The following is a 19,607-nucleotide window of genomic DNA, read 5'->3' as shown; positions in this document are numbered from 1 at the left end:
CTTAGAACAGTAGAGGGCGCTATAGTAATCAAGTGAGTCATTGTGATATTCAGTGTGGGTACAGTACAGTCAGAAAACAGTAGAAGGTACTTTAATAAATCACATGAGTTATTGTACAGTTAGAGGACAGTAGAGAGTGCTGTAATAATCAGATTAGTTATTCTGATATTGAATGTGGGTACAGTACAGTTAGAGAACAGTAGAGGGTGCTGTAATAATCAGGTGAGTTATTGTGATACTGAATGTGGGTACAGTACAGTTAGAGGACAGTAAAGGGAGCTGTAATAATCAGATGAGTTATTGTGGTATTGAGTGTGGGTACTGTCCTGTCCTTTTCACACGCCTTGCATAAATTGACAGGCAGATAACTCCATCCCCAATCTCCAAGCAGACAGCAATGATTTTTGTTGATGCTCTTTAATGTGGTAACTGGCAGTAGGGTAAAACTGACAAAGGAAAAACATACAACCAATAAAGTATCAAATTCCTGCTCCAATGCAATAAATAAATTGTCTTAATCAGAAAAGATAAAATAAAATCACATTGCTAAATAATATCTAGATGTACAGGAAGCATACGTAACTAATTGTTACAACCCAAGTTGGCTTGTTTTTAAAATGGTTGCAACAAAGGGAACAGAAGGGAAGTGAGGAGACCAGACCAGAATTAGATGTTTATAATCAGTAATTTATTTTAAAACTGCCAAACATCAATCATTAACAATACCATGGCCTAAGAGTTTTAAGGCCTAAGAGGAGCCAACGGTGACGGTGCCAAAGGAAAGAAACAAACAAAACATAAACTTAGTCTAAACTATTTGTATTAAACAAAAGAAGAAAATAAAACTACTACATAACTTACAACATAAGTACAAAAGAGGCACCAGCCTGCTAACCTAGTGTATCTATACACAAAGACAGCTAAATGATGGAAATGTATAAGGCGCCTTAACCTTACCTGTTGGACTCCTCAAAGTGGTATAAGTTTGTATGGCTCAAACAGAGATTTGCTAGACAAGTGATCAGAGAAAGGACTGAAAGACATTCCCCAAGGAATGACTACAAGAACAAACAATCAGAATCAAGCACATGGCAATGGTGGTGGTAGTAGCAGCAGGGGAACCAGAAGCACACACAGTAGGCCCCACTTCCTGTGTGAGCTCTAGCCACCATCTTGGTGGTGACTGCAGGTTTTATAACCCATGGCTCCTGCCATGAAGGTCAGGTGGACTGCAACCTGCAGAGAAACATGCAAAAACACACAGAGAGAGAGCGCACAGAACATATCCAGCACCCTTGGGCTAGACTTGCACGTAACACTAATAATTAGTTCCATGTAATTTTCTCTGCTAAGACTAGCCAGAACATGTGGCTGAAAGGACTAATTATTATTCTAATTTTTCAACTTTTCAAATATCACACAATAGTTGACAATACACTTATATTTACACAAATGATGAACCCAAAGTTCACACTAACATATCGACGATGCTTTCAAATGCCCAGATGTCCAGATGATGTCAGATGAGCCTGAGAGATGAAGGCCTGAGCTTCTTCTCGCTCTAACATGGAGGACTGCCCTAGTGCCCACTGATGATTTCATCAGCAAGAGACACACATGTAACCTAAACACTGCCATAAATCTACCAGCAGAGGGCGTTAATAAAATAAAGAAAATAACTGATAATAAGGCAGCACACTCCCCGTCTGGTATCCCTTGATACAATAAGATTACCATAGGTCACCTCTGGCTAGGAAGTCACTTGTCCTGGTTGTCAGGGGAGAGCAGCAGGACTAATTCCGTCACAGGCCTGGGGAACAGCTTTGTCCCATCCTGTCTGCTGATCTTAACTTCAACCTTACGGACTCTGCCGTCCTTGCTGGGAAATACTTGAGTTACAACTCCTAAAGGACAGTTATTTCTCTTTGCTTGACAGTCTCTAATGAGCACCACGGATCCAGGCGCAACGTTTGACCTAGCAGATGTCTTTCGTGTCTGGAGGGTACACAAGTACTGTTTACGCCATCTGTCCCAAAAGGTGCTAGTAAGGCTTTGCACTTGTCGCCTCTCTCTTGTACATGTCGTTACTGTCAAATTCACCTGGATGAATGGGATGAGGGCCACTTTTCTGCGTGAGTAGTGTGGCTGGCATGAGAATGACTGGATCATTGGCATCTGTAGAAAGAGGCACCAGAGGCCTATTATTCACTATAGCAATCACCTCGGCCATAAAGGTGGTGAGCCCCTCATGAGTCAGTCTAGAAGGCCTTGACTGTAGAAGCATTGAGTCCAGGATTTTGCGGGTGATGCCAATCATCCTCTCCCATGCGCCTCCCATGTGAGACGAATGAGGCGGGTTGAAAGTCCAGGTTCAGCCCTTTTCTGCAAGGAACCTCTTCACCACATCTTCATCAACATTGGAAGAGATTCTTAGGTCTTTGCATGCTCTGATGAAGTTTGTTCCCCGGTGAGAACAAATGTGTTTGACTGGTCCGCGGATGGCAAGGAACCTTCTCAGAGCGTTTATAAAACTTGAGCTGTCCATGGACTCTATGACCTCGAGATGGATGGCTCTAATGCTTAAGCAAGTGAATAAGACAGCCCATCACTTACTCTCGGCATGGCCACCTCTTAAGCAGTGATGGTCCAGGGGCCGAACACATCAATCCCAACATGTGTGAAAGGTGGTTCCATGCTCAGTTTATCAGGAGGTAAGTCAGCCATTTTCTGGACCTCACATGTTCCCCTAGCATGTTCTGCATTCTTTTGAGCAAGTTGATGGCCATTTCTGGAGTGGGACTTCAGACCATCTTCATCATAAATATCACGTTCAATGAACTGCCTGGATTCTTTACCGAATTCCCGCTCCCCCTCCTCAGCAGCTCGTCTGAGACAGTAAACGGCAACAGCTGGTGACGGACTATTACCAAAAACATGCACTTTTATGCGATGTTCTGTGATGGCATTTTCCAGGTTGTTGTCCGCATACCAAAGGTATCTCAAGAAATTCCTGTCTTCTGGCCTGACGATATAACAGTGGAACATCTGTTGTATGTCCGCGGTTATAGTCTTTCCTGAAACGGATAAGTACCCCAAGGAGACTGATGTTGAGGTCCGGGCCAGTCAAGAGGACCTGATTAAGCGAGACTCCCTTGTATTGTGCGCTTGAATCAAAGACCACCCGAACCTGACCTGGTTTCTTTGGGTGGTAAACCCCCAAAAAAGGGAGGTACTAACATTCTTCATTTTCCCCAAGGGGAGGCGCTACCTCTGCATAACCACTCTCAAAGATCCGGTCCATAAATGAGATGAAATTCTCCTTCATCTCAGGCTTTTTATGAAGGGAGTGGCGTAGTGAAAACAGACGGTCGACTGCTAGCGGCCTGTTGTTGGGAAGACGAGGTCGGGGCTTTCTAAATAGGAGAGGGGCAATCCAGCTGCAGTCCGTGTGTTTATAAACTCCCTGTTCCAACATCTTCGACTGAAAGGCCCCTCTTTTCATCATTTCTTATCTGTTGAAAGACATTACATCCCAGGTGCTCCCCATAGTGCTCACGGACGGGACTTTCCACATAGGCAGGTTGAGGAAGACCTGAGGCTTTGTTGTTGTAGCACTTTTCCTTCACAACGTAACACTTAGGGCATGGTTCAAACATAGAGCAGCGACCATTGTCTAGAGTGTTGGTGTAGTAGGTGCTAACAATAGCTGGCTTGTGGACATTTCCTATCAAAAAATGGTAAAAACCAGCAGCACTTGTTGACTGGAGAATTTCTGTGGACATTTCCTAGATAGACATTGCCAACAATTACCCACCCCAAGTCCAATCTTTGTGCATAAGGGGAATCATGTGATCCATTTATCTGTTCCCGTACTTTATGGACCCTTATGATGTCTCTGCCTAACAGGATCATGATAGGAGCCTGAGGGTCAAGCCTTGCGATCATGTGTGCCAGAGTCTGCAGGTGTGCATGGTGTAGTGCTGCTTCTGGGGTGGGAATCTCAGAGCTGTTATTTGGAATGGTGTTACACTCTATTAGTGTTGGTAGAGATGACAACCTGGCCGTCAATGGACTCCACTTGAAACCCACGCGCTCTTCTGCCTGTGGTTTCAACAACACCTGCACATCAAATCAAATTTATTTGTATAGCGCTTTTTACAACTGGTGTTGGCACAAAGCAGCTTTACAGATACATGATTACAGGACAAAGAATCAGGCAAAACATTAAACATAGAAAATACAGAATACAGAACCCCCAGTGAGCGCAGAGGCAAGGAAAAACTCCCTCAGAGCTGGAGGAGGAGGAAGAAACCTTGGGAGGACCAAGACTCACATTTAAGGGGGGACCATCCTACCACTGGTCAAACGGCTTTTAAATTAAAATTGAAAAGGTCTTTTATACATCCACATAGGTTTTATATATTCAGGAGTATAGCGCCACTAATGGCTTGGGTGTAATCTGTAGTGGAGAGTAAGATGGACGATGAGCAGCTGATCTGTGGTGGGTGGTGGATGGAGAAGAGCTGACTTCAGAAACTTCCATCAGTCTGGCCGGACAGGAGACGCGAGAATCTAAAACATTATCAGAGTGTGGCTAATGACTTCGGCAGATCTAAATAAAACAGCCTAACTAAAGGGAGAGGCAGAAGGTAACATAGACATGGGGGCTCCCTGAAACACTGGCATCCACCCACTCCACCGTCCACAAACCTGAGTGACAGTGTGCAGTGGGAGAACAGCAGCACCAGCATCTCAGTTTACCACAATTCCCTCTGTCCATGAACCCCTGAATCTGCAGCCTTATCTAAAGGAAAAAACATTAATTACCAAAAGCTAAACTAAACAAGTAAGTTTTCAGTCTAGACTTAAAGATTGAGACTGTGTCTGAGTCCCGAACATATTGGGGGAGATTATTCCAGAGTTGAGGCGCTTTATAAGAGAAAGCTCTTCCTCCTGCAGAGCTCCTCTGAATTTTAGGAACTACTAAGAAACCAGCACCCTGAGATCTATGTAATCGCAGTGGTTCATAATAGGAGATGAGGTCTCGCAAATACTCAGGAGCGAGCCTGTGTAGGGCTTTATACGTTAACAGGAGAATTTTATAGTCTATGCGGAATTTGACTGGAAGCCAGTGCAGTGCTGATAGTACTGGACTAATATGGTCAAATTTTCTAGTTTTAGGAAGGACCCTGGCTGCAGCATTTTGAATTAGCTGAAGTTTATTTAAGTTACTGCAGGAACATCCATACAGTAGCGCATTACAATAACCTAGCCTTGAGGTAATGAAGGCATGGACTAATTTTTCTGGGTCATGCAGTGATAGGGCATTTCTTAGCTTGGCAATGTTATGTAGGTGTAGAAAAGCTGTTCTAGTAACATTAGATATGTGTTTAGCGAATGCTAGATCTGAATCTATAATAACTCCAAGATTTTTAGCTGCTGAACCAGGTGTGACGGAGAAGTCGTCCAGATTTATCTTTGAGTCTGATAATTTATTTCTAGCAGCTTTGGGGCCTAATAGGAGAACTTCTGTTTTTTCACTATTTAATAGGAGGAAGTTGTGCGACATCCACAATTTCACATCTTTTACACAATCCTCAATTTTCTTTAATCTCACTCTGTCATCAGGTTTGGCTGATATGAAGAGCTGCGTGTCATCCGCATAACAATAAAAATTTACGTCATGCTTTCTAATAACTTTGCCCAGTGGGAGCATATATAATGTAAATAATAATGGTCCTAATATAGAGCCTTGTGGAATTCCATATCTTACCTTGGTATAACTGGAAGACATATCATTTATCCTCACAAACTGGTAGCGATCGGTTAAGTATGATTTAAACCATGATAATGCAGTTCCAGTTACACCGACCATGTTCTCTAGTCTTTCTAAAAGGATAGTGTGTCTGTTGTATCAAAGGGTGCGCTCAGATCGAGAAGTACGAGTAAGGAAACACAGCCTTGGTCGGCAGCTGTAAGTAGATCGTTTGTTATTTTAACTAAAGCTGTCTCAGTGCTGTGATGAGGCCTAAATCCAGATTCATAGATTTGGTTTCTTTGCAGGTAAGAGCAAAGTTGTTGGGCTACAGCTTTTTCTAAAATCTTAGAAATAAACGGTAAGTTTGAAATAGGTCTATAGTTAGACAGTACACTAGGATCAAGATTTGGTTTCTTGATCAGAGGTTTAATTACAGCTGTTTTAAAGGATTTGGGTACATGGCCTAGGGTGAGAGGTTTAATTATATCTGGTAGTACCTGTTTTAATAATTTTGTGGGAACTGCATCAACTGTGCAGGTTGTGCTGTTTGAAGAGGAGATCATTTTCTCTAGTTCTAGCTGTGGAAGTGGGTTAAAGACTTCCAACCTAAATTTGGTGACAGGGTTTTGTTCTAGATCAGCCACACCAGATGACAGAGAGGATGTAATATTTATCTGTTTAATTTTATCCCGAATGTTTTCAATTTTACTATTGAAGAAGTCCATAAAATCGTTGCTGGTGTGAATGGCTGGAATCTGAGGTTCAGTACCTGCCTGGTTTTTAGTTAATTTGGAAATAACTCTAAATAGAGCTCTAGGATTATTTTTATTTATCTCGATCTGTGAGGCCAGATACACTGAGCGGGCTTTATTAAGTTCTTTTCTATATTTAACAAGACTGTCTTTCCACGCAGAGTGAAAAACTTCCAGTTTAGTTGATCGATATTTACGCTCTAAATTACGTACAAACTGCTTTAAGGTACGAGTTTGATCATTGTACCACGGTGCGAGCTTTTTCTGTCTCTCTATTTTATGTTTTAGGGGTGCTACAACATCTAAGGTAGAGCGAAAGGTTTTTTCTAAACCTTCGGTTAGTTTGTCTAGTTCTACTGGGTCTACAGGAGAATACATTAGAGTTGATAAATTGGGAAGCTTATCTGTAAATTGTTGGGCTGTAAAAGGCATAATTGAATGTTTCATAGCGTAGCTAGGGGATGTACGTATATTATGACTAAGATGTAATTTAAATGAAATAAGGTAATGATCTGAAATTGCGGAGGTTTGAGAACGAATATTCGGGTTATCTATGCTAACACCCAGGTCAAAAGACATGTCTTGAGGGAGTAGGGAGAGTCATGACCTTTTATGTTGAAGAGCTCAAAGAACTCAGACATTACTAATGAATGATTGCTCTGTTCATCTAATATTGCATATACTCGGATAGCCTTTATCTGCTGGCAAGCAGGGTAGACCTTAACGAGACAAATCTTGGAGCAAGACTTTCCAGTGAGGTCTCTACCGCAGATCTGAGTACAGCTCGAGGAGATAATAGCCTCTTTACCATTGTTTCCTTTCTCCCCGCCATGCACAGATGCAGGGGATTGGGACTCTGAGGACCAAGGAGCCGGTCCAGGGTGCAGAGCTGAGACATGGCTACCACTCCCACATTCAGCACATTTTATGTTACTGTCACAGTTCTTGGCTAAATGTGCTGATGAAGCACAGCACTTATAACAGATACAATGATGCTTTAACAATGCTTTCCTGTGCTCAATGGACTTCTCCCTAAATCCTCGGCACTTTGGTAGTGGGTGTTGTTTATTGTATACAGGGCATAGCTTCGTGGGATCCACTTTACTCCTGTGCATCATGTCAGCCAAGGGAGTATGAGAAGACACTAGCTCTCAAAGTCTTTTGTGATCCTTGTTAGAGATCTTAGGGAATGTGTCCACCCTCTGGAACAGCGAGTTCTCTATCACCTCTGGTGACCCATAGCTCTCATCAAGCCTGTCCCAAGCCATTATAAGCCCTTTTTGAGGATGATGAACGTGCACAGCTCTTATCCTTCTCACATGATCCTTCTCTTCACTACGTGTAAGGGTTCAACCTTGTATGGCATTACGGAATGATGCTTTCCATGCCCTATAACTTTCAGGACGATCATCAAACTGCAAAATCCATGACGAGACAAGATCACGTCTTGCGAAAAACCTGGCAAAGCCTGACATGTTCTGATTATCTGCAGGATTACCTTGATTATCTCCTGTGTACTGTTCATGAGAAGAATGTGATTTATTTTGGTCATTACATGTCACTTTGTAACCCTTGTGGGTAATGTCTCCTTTAGCACTCCATCGCTTCTGAGGTTTGTTATCTGAAGTATGTGATATGTGAGCGTTAGTGTAGTGGTTGACTTGCAGCCAAGGAAGCACACACCTGAGGATGATGATCATAACTGGGTTCCTCATCCTGTCCATGAGAGTATGCTCTATAAAAGTATGCTGTAGAACAGTGCCTGGTTGACTAGTAATGTTAGCAACAGCCCCTGAGAATGCTATAGACTAGGGGTCGGCAATTAAGTTTGGCCGCGGGCCAGATTTTTTCCAAGCCATTACATGGCGGGCCACAAGCACTTGAATGTCTGCTTAAAATGACAAGCAGACATTCAAGTGGGCTGATGTGGGTGAAATCTGTGGACTGACCATTGGGGGCGCTATTAATGATATACCTGTTTGTTAAATAAAAAAAAACAAACAAATAAAAAAAAAATAACAGAATAAAGAAGCTACCAGTTATCTAACAGAAAATGGCTCTATCAAAAAATCTTAAACGAAAAGTTGAGAGCGAAAACAGAATTTTTAATGAAGAATGGACAGAGAAGTATGCCTTCATCCTCCATTTCTGAATGCAAAGCCAACATGCCTGATCTGTAACGAGGGTGTCTCTGCATGCAAAGAGTATAATATTAGACGGCACCACGAAACAAAGCATGCTAATTTCAAGGTTGCATTCCCTCCGAAGACAGAGGCACGAAAGCGCACAATCGAAGCACTTAAAGGTGGTTATGCGCACAGCAGCAGGATCCTGGTGCGAGGCCTCACATCCCAACAGAAGGTAACCAGTGCATCTCTAAAAGCGTTGTGGGTACTCGCAAAGCACTACAAGCCATTTGTTGATGCAGAGGTCTTCAAGGAGATGATGGTGACAGTTTTGGAGGAACTGGATACCGACAAGTCGATGGATGGTGTGATCGGGTCAGTGAAACAGATGTCCCTCTCTGCAAGATCGGCTGCCCGCCGCATAGAAGTGCTGTCGGATGCAGTGCAGGGTGCAATTATCGACGGTGTCAGTCGCGCAAACTATTTTTCCTTAGCCATAGACGAGAGCACTGACAAAACAGATGTAGCCCAGCTGTGCGTTTATGTGAGATATTATGATGGGAAGGATTTCAAGGAAGAGCTGCTGTCTCTAATTCCATTAGAAGGGCACACCACTGGAGATGTTATATTTCTGAAACTGGAAGAGTTGTTTCAGTTGCATTCATTATCATTTGAGAGGGTTAACCTAATCGTGACAGACGGGGCACCTGCTATGGTGGGAAAGCACAGAGGTCTGGTGAGCAGGCTGAAACAACTCGCCCCCCAAATCCACCAAAGTGTCCTTTGTGCCAGACTGAGTGGCGAGCTAAAGGATGTCATGGAAAAAGTGATGAAAATCATTAATTTTGTCAGAGGTACATCAAGCACCCAGCACAGGCTTTTCCGACAACTTGTAGCTGAATCAGAAGATGCCACCCACGATGACTTGCTGCTTCACAATGATGTGCGCTGGTTAAGCAAGGGAAAATCGCTGGATCGCTACTACGAGCTACTGAATGAGATCAAGGCGTTCCATGGAATGAGCAAGAGCAAAGCAGCAGCTGACCACCTTATACTGCTGGAAGATGAAAACTTCATGTCCAATGTAGCGTTTTTATGTGACATATTTGGTCACTTAAACAAGCTGAACCTTCAGCTACAGGGAAAAGACAAAACCATCGTGGACATGGTTGAAAAGCTGGAGTCATTCACGAGGATGCTGGAGATGTTTGAGGCAGACATATCCACCAACAGGCTCCTACATTTCAGCACCCTGAAGAGGACAGCGGGAAAAGTGACGGAGCTGATGGTTGACTTCATTAAGAGGCTACGAGACAACTTCACTTCTCGGTTTGATGACTATTCCATCCCAAAAGACATCATTGACTTTATACGTGACCCCGCAGTAAAACCGGCCGACAACTTCTCCTCCCTGGCAAAAGAAACGATCCCCTCTTTAGATCAGGCTGCGCTGGAAATGGAAATTATTCATTTCCAAACAACCTCAGTTGTGCGAGATGCGTTAAGAAGTGCGGAGTCTGTGTGGGGCTTTTGGGTAGGCCTACCATGCTCCGAGGAATACAGCAACCTCAAGACAATCGCACTTTACACTCTGACCATGTTCCCCTCCACCTACGTGTGTGAGTCGTCCTTTTCAGCTATGAATGCAATAAAAACGCACGAGAGGAATAGACTGACTCACAAAAATCTCGAGAACTGTCTGAGGATTAAAGTGACGTCTATTTCACCAGATTTTCAAAAAATAGTGACAAGCGGGAGATGCCACTTTTCACACTAGGTGAGTAATCTAAACCAGTTATTGTGTCTAATCTGAACTGTATTTTAAATGAATGACTCGTTACTAAGCATAAGGTAAATGTAGCACGTCTGCTCTGTCGTTTCAGGAGCTTCGAGCACTCCAGCCCATGATACAAAAGGACTCAGCCTTTTTTTCCGTTCTTTTTTGCTCGGATTTGGTCCGATTTGACAGGGCAACTGTATTGTTCCATTGTTTACATTTTTGGTGCCACCACCGTTACAAATAAATAACTTGTACATTATGTTTGAAACTCGTGTTTTACTTTTCACAGACTATGTTTGAAGTCTGGCTTGTTTGAAAGAAGCCATGTTTTAATTTTCACAATAACGTGAATATGTTTTAAGGCAGGGGTTCTCATGGTTTCAGCCCGGGAGCCACATTTGCATGGTCATTAAGTTGCGACCCACGTTTATAGAATAAAAAACAAACAAATCTAATTTTGAAAAATAGCCTTCAAAACACATTTAAGCATAAATATGCATGCAAAGTGAATTTAAGAGCATAAAAAACTGAGAAACATGACAACTACATGTATACATTTTTACTACTAAAATAAATATAAAAACTGTACAAAATAAATTAGCCCACAAAATTAGATACTTCTTTGCATATCTCTGCATTCAGAGAACATTAGTAAGAAACTCTCTCTGTCTCTTTTTCCAATATAAAAGATGAGTATAAAATCAGATTGGCATTAATAATTTTTATTTTATTGTATGTATTTATTTTTTTACAAGCTGTCTGCGACTAGGACTTTTTTTTTCTTTTTCGGTAGGGATAATTATTATCACTAAATGTATTTATTTAACAGCAGACATGAGTAATCTCAATCTCTGCGCCGCTTTATTAAGAACAAAAACAGCAGCATTACTTTAAACTGCTTAAACTACATATATTTTCCCTAAGCATATTGCTGGATGCATTTCAGTTTTTAAAAGTTCTTTAAAAAAAATATCAGCATTAGATTAAATCAGCAAAATTAAATTATATTTATATTAGTGGTGTCAATCACTTAAAAATCCTCCATGGTTGTTTTTTCCCCGCTTCGCGCGCTCTCCGCTTTTAGCGCGTTTAGTGCAAAGTATAAACAGGCACCTGTCCGCGACCCACCCAGAACCTGCCCCCGACCCACTTTTGGTTCGCAACCCACCAGTTGAAACCCATGTTTTAAGGGCCACTTTGTAATTTCAGCATCAGGCGCTGTCCAACATTCATGCTACACATCGCTAATGTGCTTATTCACCCCCATATCCAGCCGTCGTGTCCAGATGAAACAAATAACATTATTAGATTGAATAAATTTTTCTGTTTTGGAAAATTAAGTTTCTAAATAAAGAGCATTTTTGAGACGGACAGTCCGATTTTTTTTTTCATTATAGTTCAACCTCACGGGCCAAATGTTTCTTGCTTGCGGGCCGCATCTGGCCCGCGGGCCGCCTATTGCCGACCTATGCTATAGACTGAGAGGCAGTGTGCTGTGCATGCTCCTCTACATAAGCCTTTGTGTGCTGCATTGAATCATGGGTTTGTAGATCAATTTTGGAGTTTCTCACTAAGTTGCTCATACATGGCTGCCTCTAACTCTTCAGCTTTAGCCACTGCAGCTGCAGCCCTTCTTTCTACCTCAAGAGCGTCCAGTGACACCTCTAAGCGCGTTGTCTCTACCTCTACTGATGCTTCAAAACGTGTTCCATTTTGAGCTGGCTTTCCTTTTCTGCAAAAGCCGCCTCTGCTTTAGCAGCTTCTGCCTCAGCACGAGCCAATATGGCAGCTGCACTGGTGGCGGAGCCACGTGAACGTTTGGATGTAGAAGAACCTGAGACCTTGTCCGTAAGGACTGAGAGCCTGTTTTTACCTTGTCTGACATCTTGGAAAAGACTTGCTGTTGTATTTCAGAAAGCGTCGTTTTACTGTCCTGTCCTCTTCACACGCCTTGCTTAAATTGACAGGCAGATAACTCCATCCCCAATCACCAAGCAGACAGCAATGATTTTTGTTGATGCTCTTTAATGTGGTAACTGGCAGTAGGGTAAAACTGACAAAGGAAAAACATACAACCAATAAAGTATAAAATTATAAATTGTAAATAAATTGTCTTAATCAGAAAAGATAAAATAAAATCACATTGCTAAATTATATCTAGATGTACAAGAAGCATACGTAACTAATAATTAGTGCCATGTAATTTTCTCTGCTAAGACTAGCCAGAACATGTGGCTGAAAGGACTAATTATTATTCTAATTTCTCAACTTTTCAAATATAACATAATAGTTGACAATACACTTATATTTACACAAATGACGAACCCAAAGTTCACACTAACATATTGACGATGCATTAAAACGCCCAGATGTCCGGATGATGTCAGATGAGCCTGAGAGATGAAGGCCTGAGCTTCTCGCTCTAACATGGAGGACTGCCCTAGTACCCACTGATGATGTCATCAGCAAGAAACACACATGTAACCTAAACACTGCCATAAATCTACCAGCAGAGGGCGCTAATAAAATAAAGAAAATAACTGATAATAAGGCAGCACAGGTACAGTACAGTTAGAGGACAGTAGAGGGTGCTGTAATAATCTGGTGAGTTTTTGTAATATTGAGTGTTGGTACAGTACAGTACAGTTAGAACACAGGAGAGGGTGCTGTAATAACCAGATGAGTTATGGTGATATGGAGTGTGGGTACAGTACAGTTAGAGGACAGTAATCAATAATCAGGTGAGTTATTGTGATATTGTGTCTGGGTACAGTACAGTTAGAGGACAGTAGAGGGCGCTGTAATGATCAGGTGAGTTTTTGTGATATTGAATGTGGGTACATCACAGTTAGAAAACAGTAGAGGGCGCTGTAATAATCAGGTGAGTTATTGTGATATTGAGTCTGGGTACAGTACAGTTAGAGGACAGTAGAGGGCGCTGTAATGATCAGGTGAGTTATTGTGATACTGAGTGTGGGTACAGTACAGTTAGAAAACAGTAGATGGCGCTGTAATAATCAGGTGAGTTATTGTGATATTGAGTTTGGGTACAGTACAGTTAGAGAACAGTAGAGGGCGCTGTAATAATCCGGTCAGTTATTGTGGTATTGAGTTTGGGTACAGTACAGTTAGAGGACAGTAGAGGGCGCTGTAATAATCAGGTGAGTTATTGTGATATTGAGTTTGGGTACAGTACAGTTAGAGGACAGTAGAGGGCGCTGTAATAATCAGGTGAGTTATTCTGATATTGAGTGTGGGTACAGTACAGTTAGAGGACAGTAGAGGGCGCTGTAATAATCAGTTGAGATATTGTGACATTGAGTGTGGGATACAGTAGAGAAAACAGTAGAGGGCGCTGTAATAATCAGGTGAGTTATTGTAATATTGAATGTGGGTACAATACAGTTGTGATATTGAGTTTGGGTACAGTACAGTTAGAAATCAGTAGAGGGCGCTATTATGTTATTGGGTGTGGGTACAGTACAGTTAGAAAACAGTAGAGTGTGCTGTAATAATCGGGTGAGTTATTGTGATACTGAATGTGGGTACAGTTAGAGGACAGTAGAGGGCGCTTTAATAATCAGGTGAGTTTATTGTGGTATTGAGTGTGGTTACAGTACAGTTAGAAAACAGTAGAGGACGCTTTAATAATCAGGTGAGTTATTGTGGTATTGAGTGTGGGTACAGTACAGTTAGAAAACAGTAGAGGGCGCTGTAATAATCAGGTGAGTTATTGTGATATTAAGTGAGGGTACAATACATTTAGAGGACAGTACAGGGAGTGGTAATAATCAGGTGAGTTATTGTGGTATTGAGTGTGGGTACAGTACAGTTAGAGGACAGTAGAGGGCGCTGTAATAATCAGGTAAGTTATTGTGATATTAAGTGAGGGTACAATACATTTAGAGGACAGTACAGGGAGTGGTAATAATCAGGTGAGTTATTGTGGTATTGAGTGTGGGTACAGTACAGTTAGAGGACAGTAGAGGGCGCTGTAATAATCAGGTGAGTTATTGTGATATTAAGTGAGGGTACAATACATTTAGAGGACAGTACAGGGAGTGGTAATAATCAGGTGAGTTATTGTGATACTGAGTGTGGCTACAGAACAGTTGTAATATAGAGTTTGGGTGTAGTACAGTTAGAAATCAGTAGAGGGCGCTGTAATAATCAGGAGAGTTTTTGTGATATTGAGTGTTGGTACAGTACAGTTAGAGAACAGTAGAGGGTGCTGTAATAATCAGGTAAGTTATTGTGATATTGAGTGTGGGTACAGTACAGTTAGAGGTCAGTAGATGGCGCTGTAATAATCAGGTAAGTTATTGTGATATTGAGTGTGGGTACAGTACAGTTAGAGAACAGTAGAGGGTGCTGTAATAATCAGGTAAGTTATTGTGATATTGAGTGTGGGTACAGTACAGTTAGAGGTCAGTAGATGGCGCTGTAATAATCAGGTAAGTTATTGTGATATTGAGTGTGGGTACAGTACAGTTAGATCACAGGAGAGGGTGCTGTAATAATCAGGTTAGTTATTCTGATATTGAACGTGGGTACAGAACAGTTAGAGCACAGGAGAGGGTGCTGTAATAATCAGGTTAGTTATTCTGATATTGAATGTGGGTACAGTACAGGTAGAAAACAGTAGAGGGCGCTTTAATAATCAGGTGAGTTATTGTGATACTGAGTGTGGGTACAGTACAGTTAGACAACAGTAGTGGACGCTTTAATAATCAGGTGAGTTATTGTGGTATTGAGTGTGGGTACAGTACAGTTAGAAAACAGTAGAGGGCGCTTTAATAATCAGGTGAGTTATTGTGATATTGAGTGTGGGTACAGTACAGTTATAAATCAGTAGAGGGCGCTGTAATAATCAGGAGAGTTTTTGTGATATTGAGTGTGGTTACAGTACAGTTAGAGGACAGTAGAAGGCGCTGCAATAATCAGGTGAGTTATTGTTATATTGAGTTTGGGTACAGTACAGTTAGAAATCAGTAGAGGACAGTAGAGGGCGCTGTAATAATCAGTTAAGTTATTGTGATATTGAGTGTGGGTACAGTATAGTTAGACGACAGTAGATGGTGCTGTAATAATCAGGTGAGTTATTGTGACATTGAGTGTGGGTACAGTAGAGGTAGAAAACAGTAGAGGGCGCTTTAATAATCAGGTCAGTTATTGTGGTATTGAGTGTGGGTACAGTACAGGTAGAAAACAGTAGAGGGCGCTTTAATAATCAGGTGAGTTATTGTGATACTGAGTGTGGGTACAGTACAGTTAGACAACAGTAGTGGACGTTTTAATAATCAGGTGAGTTATTGTGGTATTGAGTGTGGGTACAGTACAGTTAGACAACAGTAGAGGGCGCTTTAATAATCAGGTGAGTTATTGTGATATTGAGTGTGGGTACAGTACAGTTAGAGTACAGTAGAGGGCGCTGTAATAATCAGGTGAGTTATTGTGATAATGAATGAGGGTACAGTACAGTTAGAGGACAGTAAAGGGAGCTGTAATAATGAGGTGAGTTATTGTGGTATTGAGTGTGGGTACAGTACAGTTAGAAAACAGTAGAGGGCGCTTTAATAATCCGGTGAGTTATTGTGGTTTTGAGTGTGGGTACAGTACAGTTAGAAAACAGTAGAGGGCGCTTTAATAATCAGGTGAGTTATTGTGGTATTGAGTGTGGGTACAGTACAGTTAGAAAACAGTAGAGGGCACTTTAATAATCCGGTGAGTTATTGTGATACTGAGTGTGGGTACAGTACAGTTAGACAACAGTAGTGGACGTTTTAATAATCAGGTGAGTTATTGTGGTATTGAGTGTGGGTACAGTACAGTTAGAAAACAGTAGAGTTCGCTGTAATAATCAGGTGAGTTATTGTGATATTAAAGTCAAAGTCAAAGTGGTTTTTATTGTCATTTCAGCTATATACAGAGTACACAGTGAAACGAAACAACGTTCCTCCAGGGACCATGGTGCACATAAACACAGTGTAGACAGAACAATAAGTGCAACAGTACAAAAGTGCAGACAGACAATACAACACAATACAGAAAAAGAATAATAAATTATAAGACAGTGTGCAAATTATGCAGTGTGCAAAACAGACCAGTGAGGTAGTATTTACCTCTATTACACAGTGTGCAATAGAGTCCAATGAGGTAGTTGGGTTTTTAGTGCTTTCCATTTTCTGGGGTAAGTGGGGTAAGAGTGTGTGTGCATGTACAGAAAAACCATCACTTCAGTCTCTGCAGTTGAGTAGTCTGATGGCTTGGGGGAAGAAGCTGTTGCAGAATCTGGTCGTGCGGGACCAGATGCTGCGGTACCTTCTTCCCAAAGGCAGGAGGGAGAACAGTTTGTGTGAAGGATGGGTGGGGTCATTCACAATGCTGGTTGCTTTGCGGATGCTGCGGGTGGTGTAAATGTCCGTGATGGAGGGGAGAAAGACGCCGATGATCCTCTCAGCTGTCCTCACAATACGCTGGAGGGTCTTGCGGTCAGAGACGGTCCCAAACCAGGCAGTGATGCAGCTGCTCAGGATGCTCTCAATGGCCCCTCTATAGAAGAGTGTGAGGATGGGTGGAGGGAGACGGGCCTTTCTCAGCTTCCGGAGGAAGTAGAGACGCTGCTGGGCTTTCTTGGCTGTAGAGCTGGTGTTCAGGGTCCAGGTGAGGTTATCTGCTAAGTGGACACCAAGGAACTTGGTGCTCTTAACAATCTCCACAGAGGACCCGTCGATGTTGAGTGGAGAGTGGGTATGTTGTGCTCTCCTGAAGTCAACAACCATTTCCTTTGTCTTGTCCACATTCAAGTGAAGGTTGTTGACTGTACACCAGTCTGTCAGCCGCTTCACCTCCTCTCTGTATGCTGACTCGTCGCCTTTGGTGATGAGACCCAGCACGGTTGTATCATCGGCGAACTTGATAAAGCTGTTAGAACTGTGTTTTGCAGCACAGTCATGAGTCAGCAGGGTGAACAGCAGAGGACTCAGGACACTGCCCTGGGGGGCCCCAGTGTTCAGTGTGATGGTGCTGGAGGTGCTGTCCCCGCACCGGACTGACTGGGGTCTCCCCGTCAGAAAGTCCAGGATCCAGTTGCAGAGGGGGGTGTTGAGGCCGAGCGAGCTTAGCTTCCTGATGAGGTTCTGTGGGATGATGGTGTTGAATGCTGAACTGAAGTCTATAAACAGCATTCTGACGTAAGTGTCCTTCTTCTCCAGGTAGGTGAGGGTGAGATGAAGGGTGGTGGTGATGGCATTGTCCGTGGAGCGATTGGGACGATACGCAAACTGCAGGGGGTGCACTGAAGAGGGCAGTTGTGTCTTGATGTTCCTCATGACTAGCCTCTCGAAGCACTTCATGATGATGGGTGTAAGTGCAACGGGACGGTAGTCATTGAGGCAGGACACTGTGGACTTCTTCGGCACGGGGACGATGGTGGTGGACTTGAGGCACGTTGGGACAGTGGCACTGCACAGGGAGATGTTGAAGATGTCCGTGAGGACATCTGTCAGCTGGTCTGCGCACTCCCTGAGCACTCTGCCTGAGCACTCTGCCGGGGATGTTGTCTGGTCCTGCAGCTTTCCTGTAATAATCAGGTGAGTTACTGTGATATTGAGTGTGGGTACAGTACAGTTAGAGGTCAGTAGAGGGCGCTGTAATAATCAGGTGAGTTATTGTGATATTGAGTTTGGGTACAGTACAGTTAGAGGACAGTAGAGGGCGCTGTAATAATCTGGTGAGTTATTGTGACATTGAGTGTGGGAACAGTACAGTAAGATCACAGGAGAGGGTGCTGTAATAATCAGGTTAGTTATTCTGATATTGAATATGGGTACAGTACAGTTATAGGACAGTAGAGGGCGCTGTAATAATCAGGTGAGTTATTGTGATATTAAATGTGGGTACAATACAGTTGTGATATTGAGTTTGGGTACAATACCGTTAGAAATCAGTAGAGGGTGCTATAATAATCAGGTGAGTTATTGTGATATTAAGTGTGGGTACAGTACAGTTAGAGATCCGTAGAGGGCACTGTAATAAATAGGTGAGATATTGTGATACTGAGTGTGGGTACAGTACAGTTAGACAACAGTAGTGGATGCTTTAATAATCAGGTGAGTTATTGTGGTATTGAGTGTGGGTACAGTACAGTTAAAAAACAGTAGAGGGCGCTGTAATAATCAGGTGAGTTATTATGATATTAAGTGAGGGTACAGTACATTTAGAGGAAGGTACAGGGAGTTGTAATAATCACATGAGTTATTGTGGTATTGAGTGTGGGTACAGTACAGTTAGAGGACAGTAGAGGGTGCTGTAATAATTAGCTGAGTTATTGTGATACTGAGTGTGGGTACAGAACAGTTAGAGGACAGTAGAGGGCGCTGTAATAATTAGGTGAGATATTGTGACATTGAGTGTGGGTACAGTACAGTTAGAGGACAGTAGAGGGCGCTGTAATAATTAGGTGATTTATTGTGATATTGAGTGTGGGTACAGTACAGTTAGAAGACAGTAGAGGGCGCTGTAATAATCAGTTGAGTTATTGTGATATTAAGTGAGGGTACAGTACATTTAGAGCACAGGAGAGGGTGCTGTAAAAATCAGGTGAGTTATTGTGATATTGAGTGTGGGTACAGTACAGTTAGAAAACAGTAGAGGGCGGTGTAATAATCAGGTGAGTTATTGTGGTATTGAGTGTTGGTACAGTACAGTTAGAGGACAGTAAAGGGAGCTGTAATAATCAGGTGAGTTATTGTGACATTGAGTGTGGGTACAGTACAGTTAGAGCACAGGAGAGGGTGCTGTAATAATCAGGTTAGTTATTCTGATATTGAATGTGGGTACAGTACAGTTAGAGCACAGGAGAGGGTGCTGTAATAATCAGGTGAGTTATTGTGACATTGAGTGTGGGTACAGTACAGTTAGAGCACAGGAGAGGGTGCTGTAATAATCAGGTTAGTTATTCTGATATTGAATGTGGGTACAGTACAGTTAGAGGACAGTAGAGGGCGCTGTAATAATCAGGTGAGTTATTGTGGTATTAAGTGAGGGTACAGTACATTTAGAGCACAGGAGAGGGTGCTGTAAAAATCAGGTGAGTTATTGTGATATTGAGTGTGGGTACAGTACAGTTAGACGATAGTAGCGGGCGCTGTAATAATCAGGTAAGTTATTGTGGTATTGAGTGTGGGTAC

At 42.4% G+C, this 19,607-nt stretch overlaps 1 protein-coding gene across 1 annotated transcript in view; it reads right to left on the bottom strand.

The window, feature by feature from the left end:
* Window positions 1–2,631: 2,631 nt before the first annotated feature.
* LOC125787624 (uncharacterized) overlaps window positions 2,632–19,607 on the bottom strand; it is a 108,924-nt gene continuing 91,948 nt past the window's right edge. Inside the window, exons 2-4 of the mRNA XM_049472073.1 lie at window positions 6,228–6,527; window positions 3,557–3,724; window positions 2,632–3,074 (exon numbers count right to left, since the gene is read on the bottom strand). Coding sequence (XP_049328030.1) covers window positions 2,632–3,074; window positions 3,557–3,724; window positions 6,228–6,527 — 911 coding nt within the window. The remainder of the gene's footprint in view (window positions 3,075–3,556; window positions 3,725–6,227; window positions 6,528–19,607) is intronic.

This window comes from Astyanax mexicanus, chromosome 25 (assembly GCF_023375975.1).
Source record: "Astyanax mexicanus isolate ESR-SI-001 chromosome 25, AstMex3_surface, whole genome shotgun sequence".
NCBI classification, from domain to species: Eukaryota; Metazoa; Chordata; class Actinopteri; order Characiformes; family Acestrorhamphidae; genus Astyanax; species Astyanax mexicanus.
This window is presented reverse-complemented; position numbering and strand designations above follow the sequence as displayed.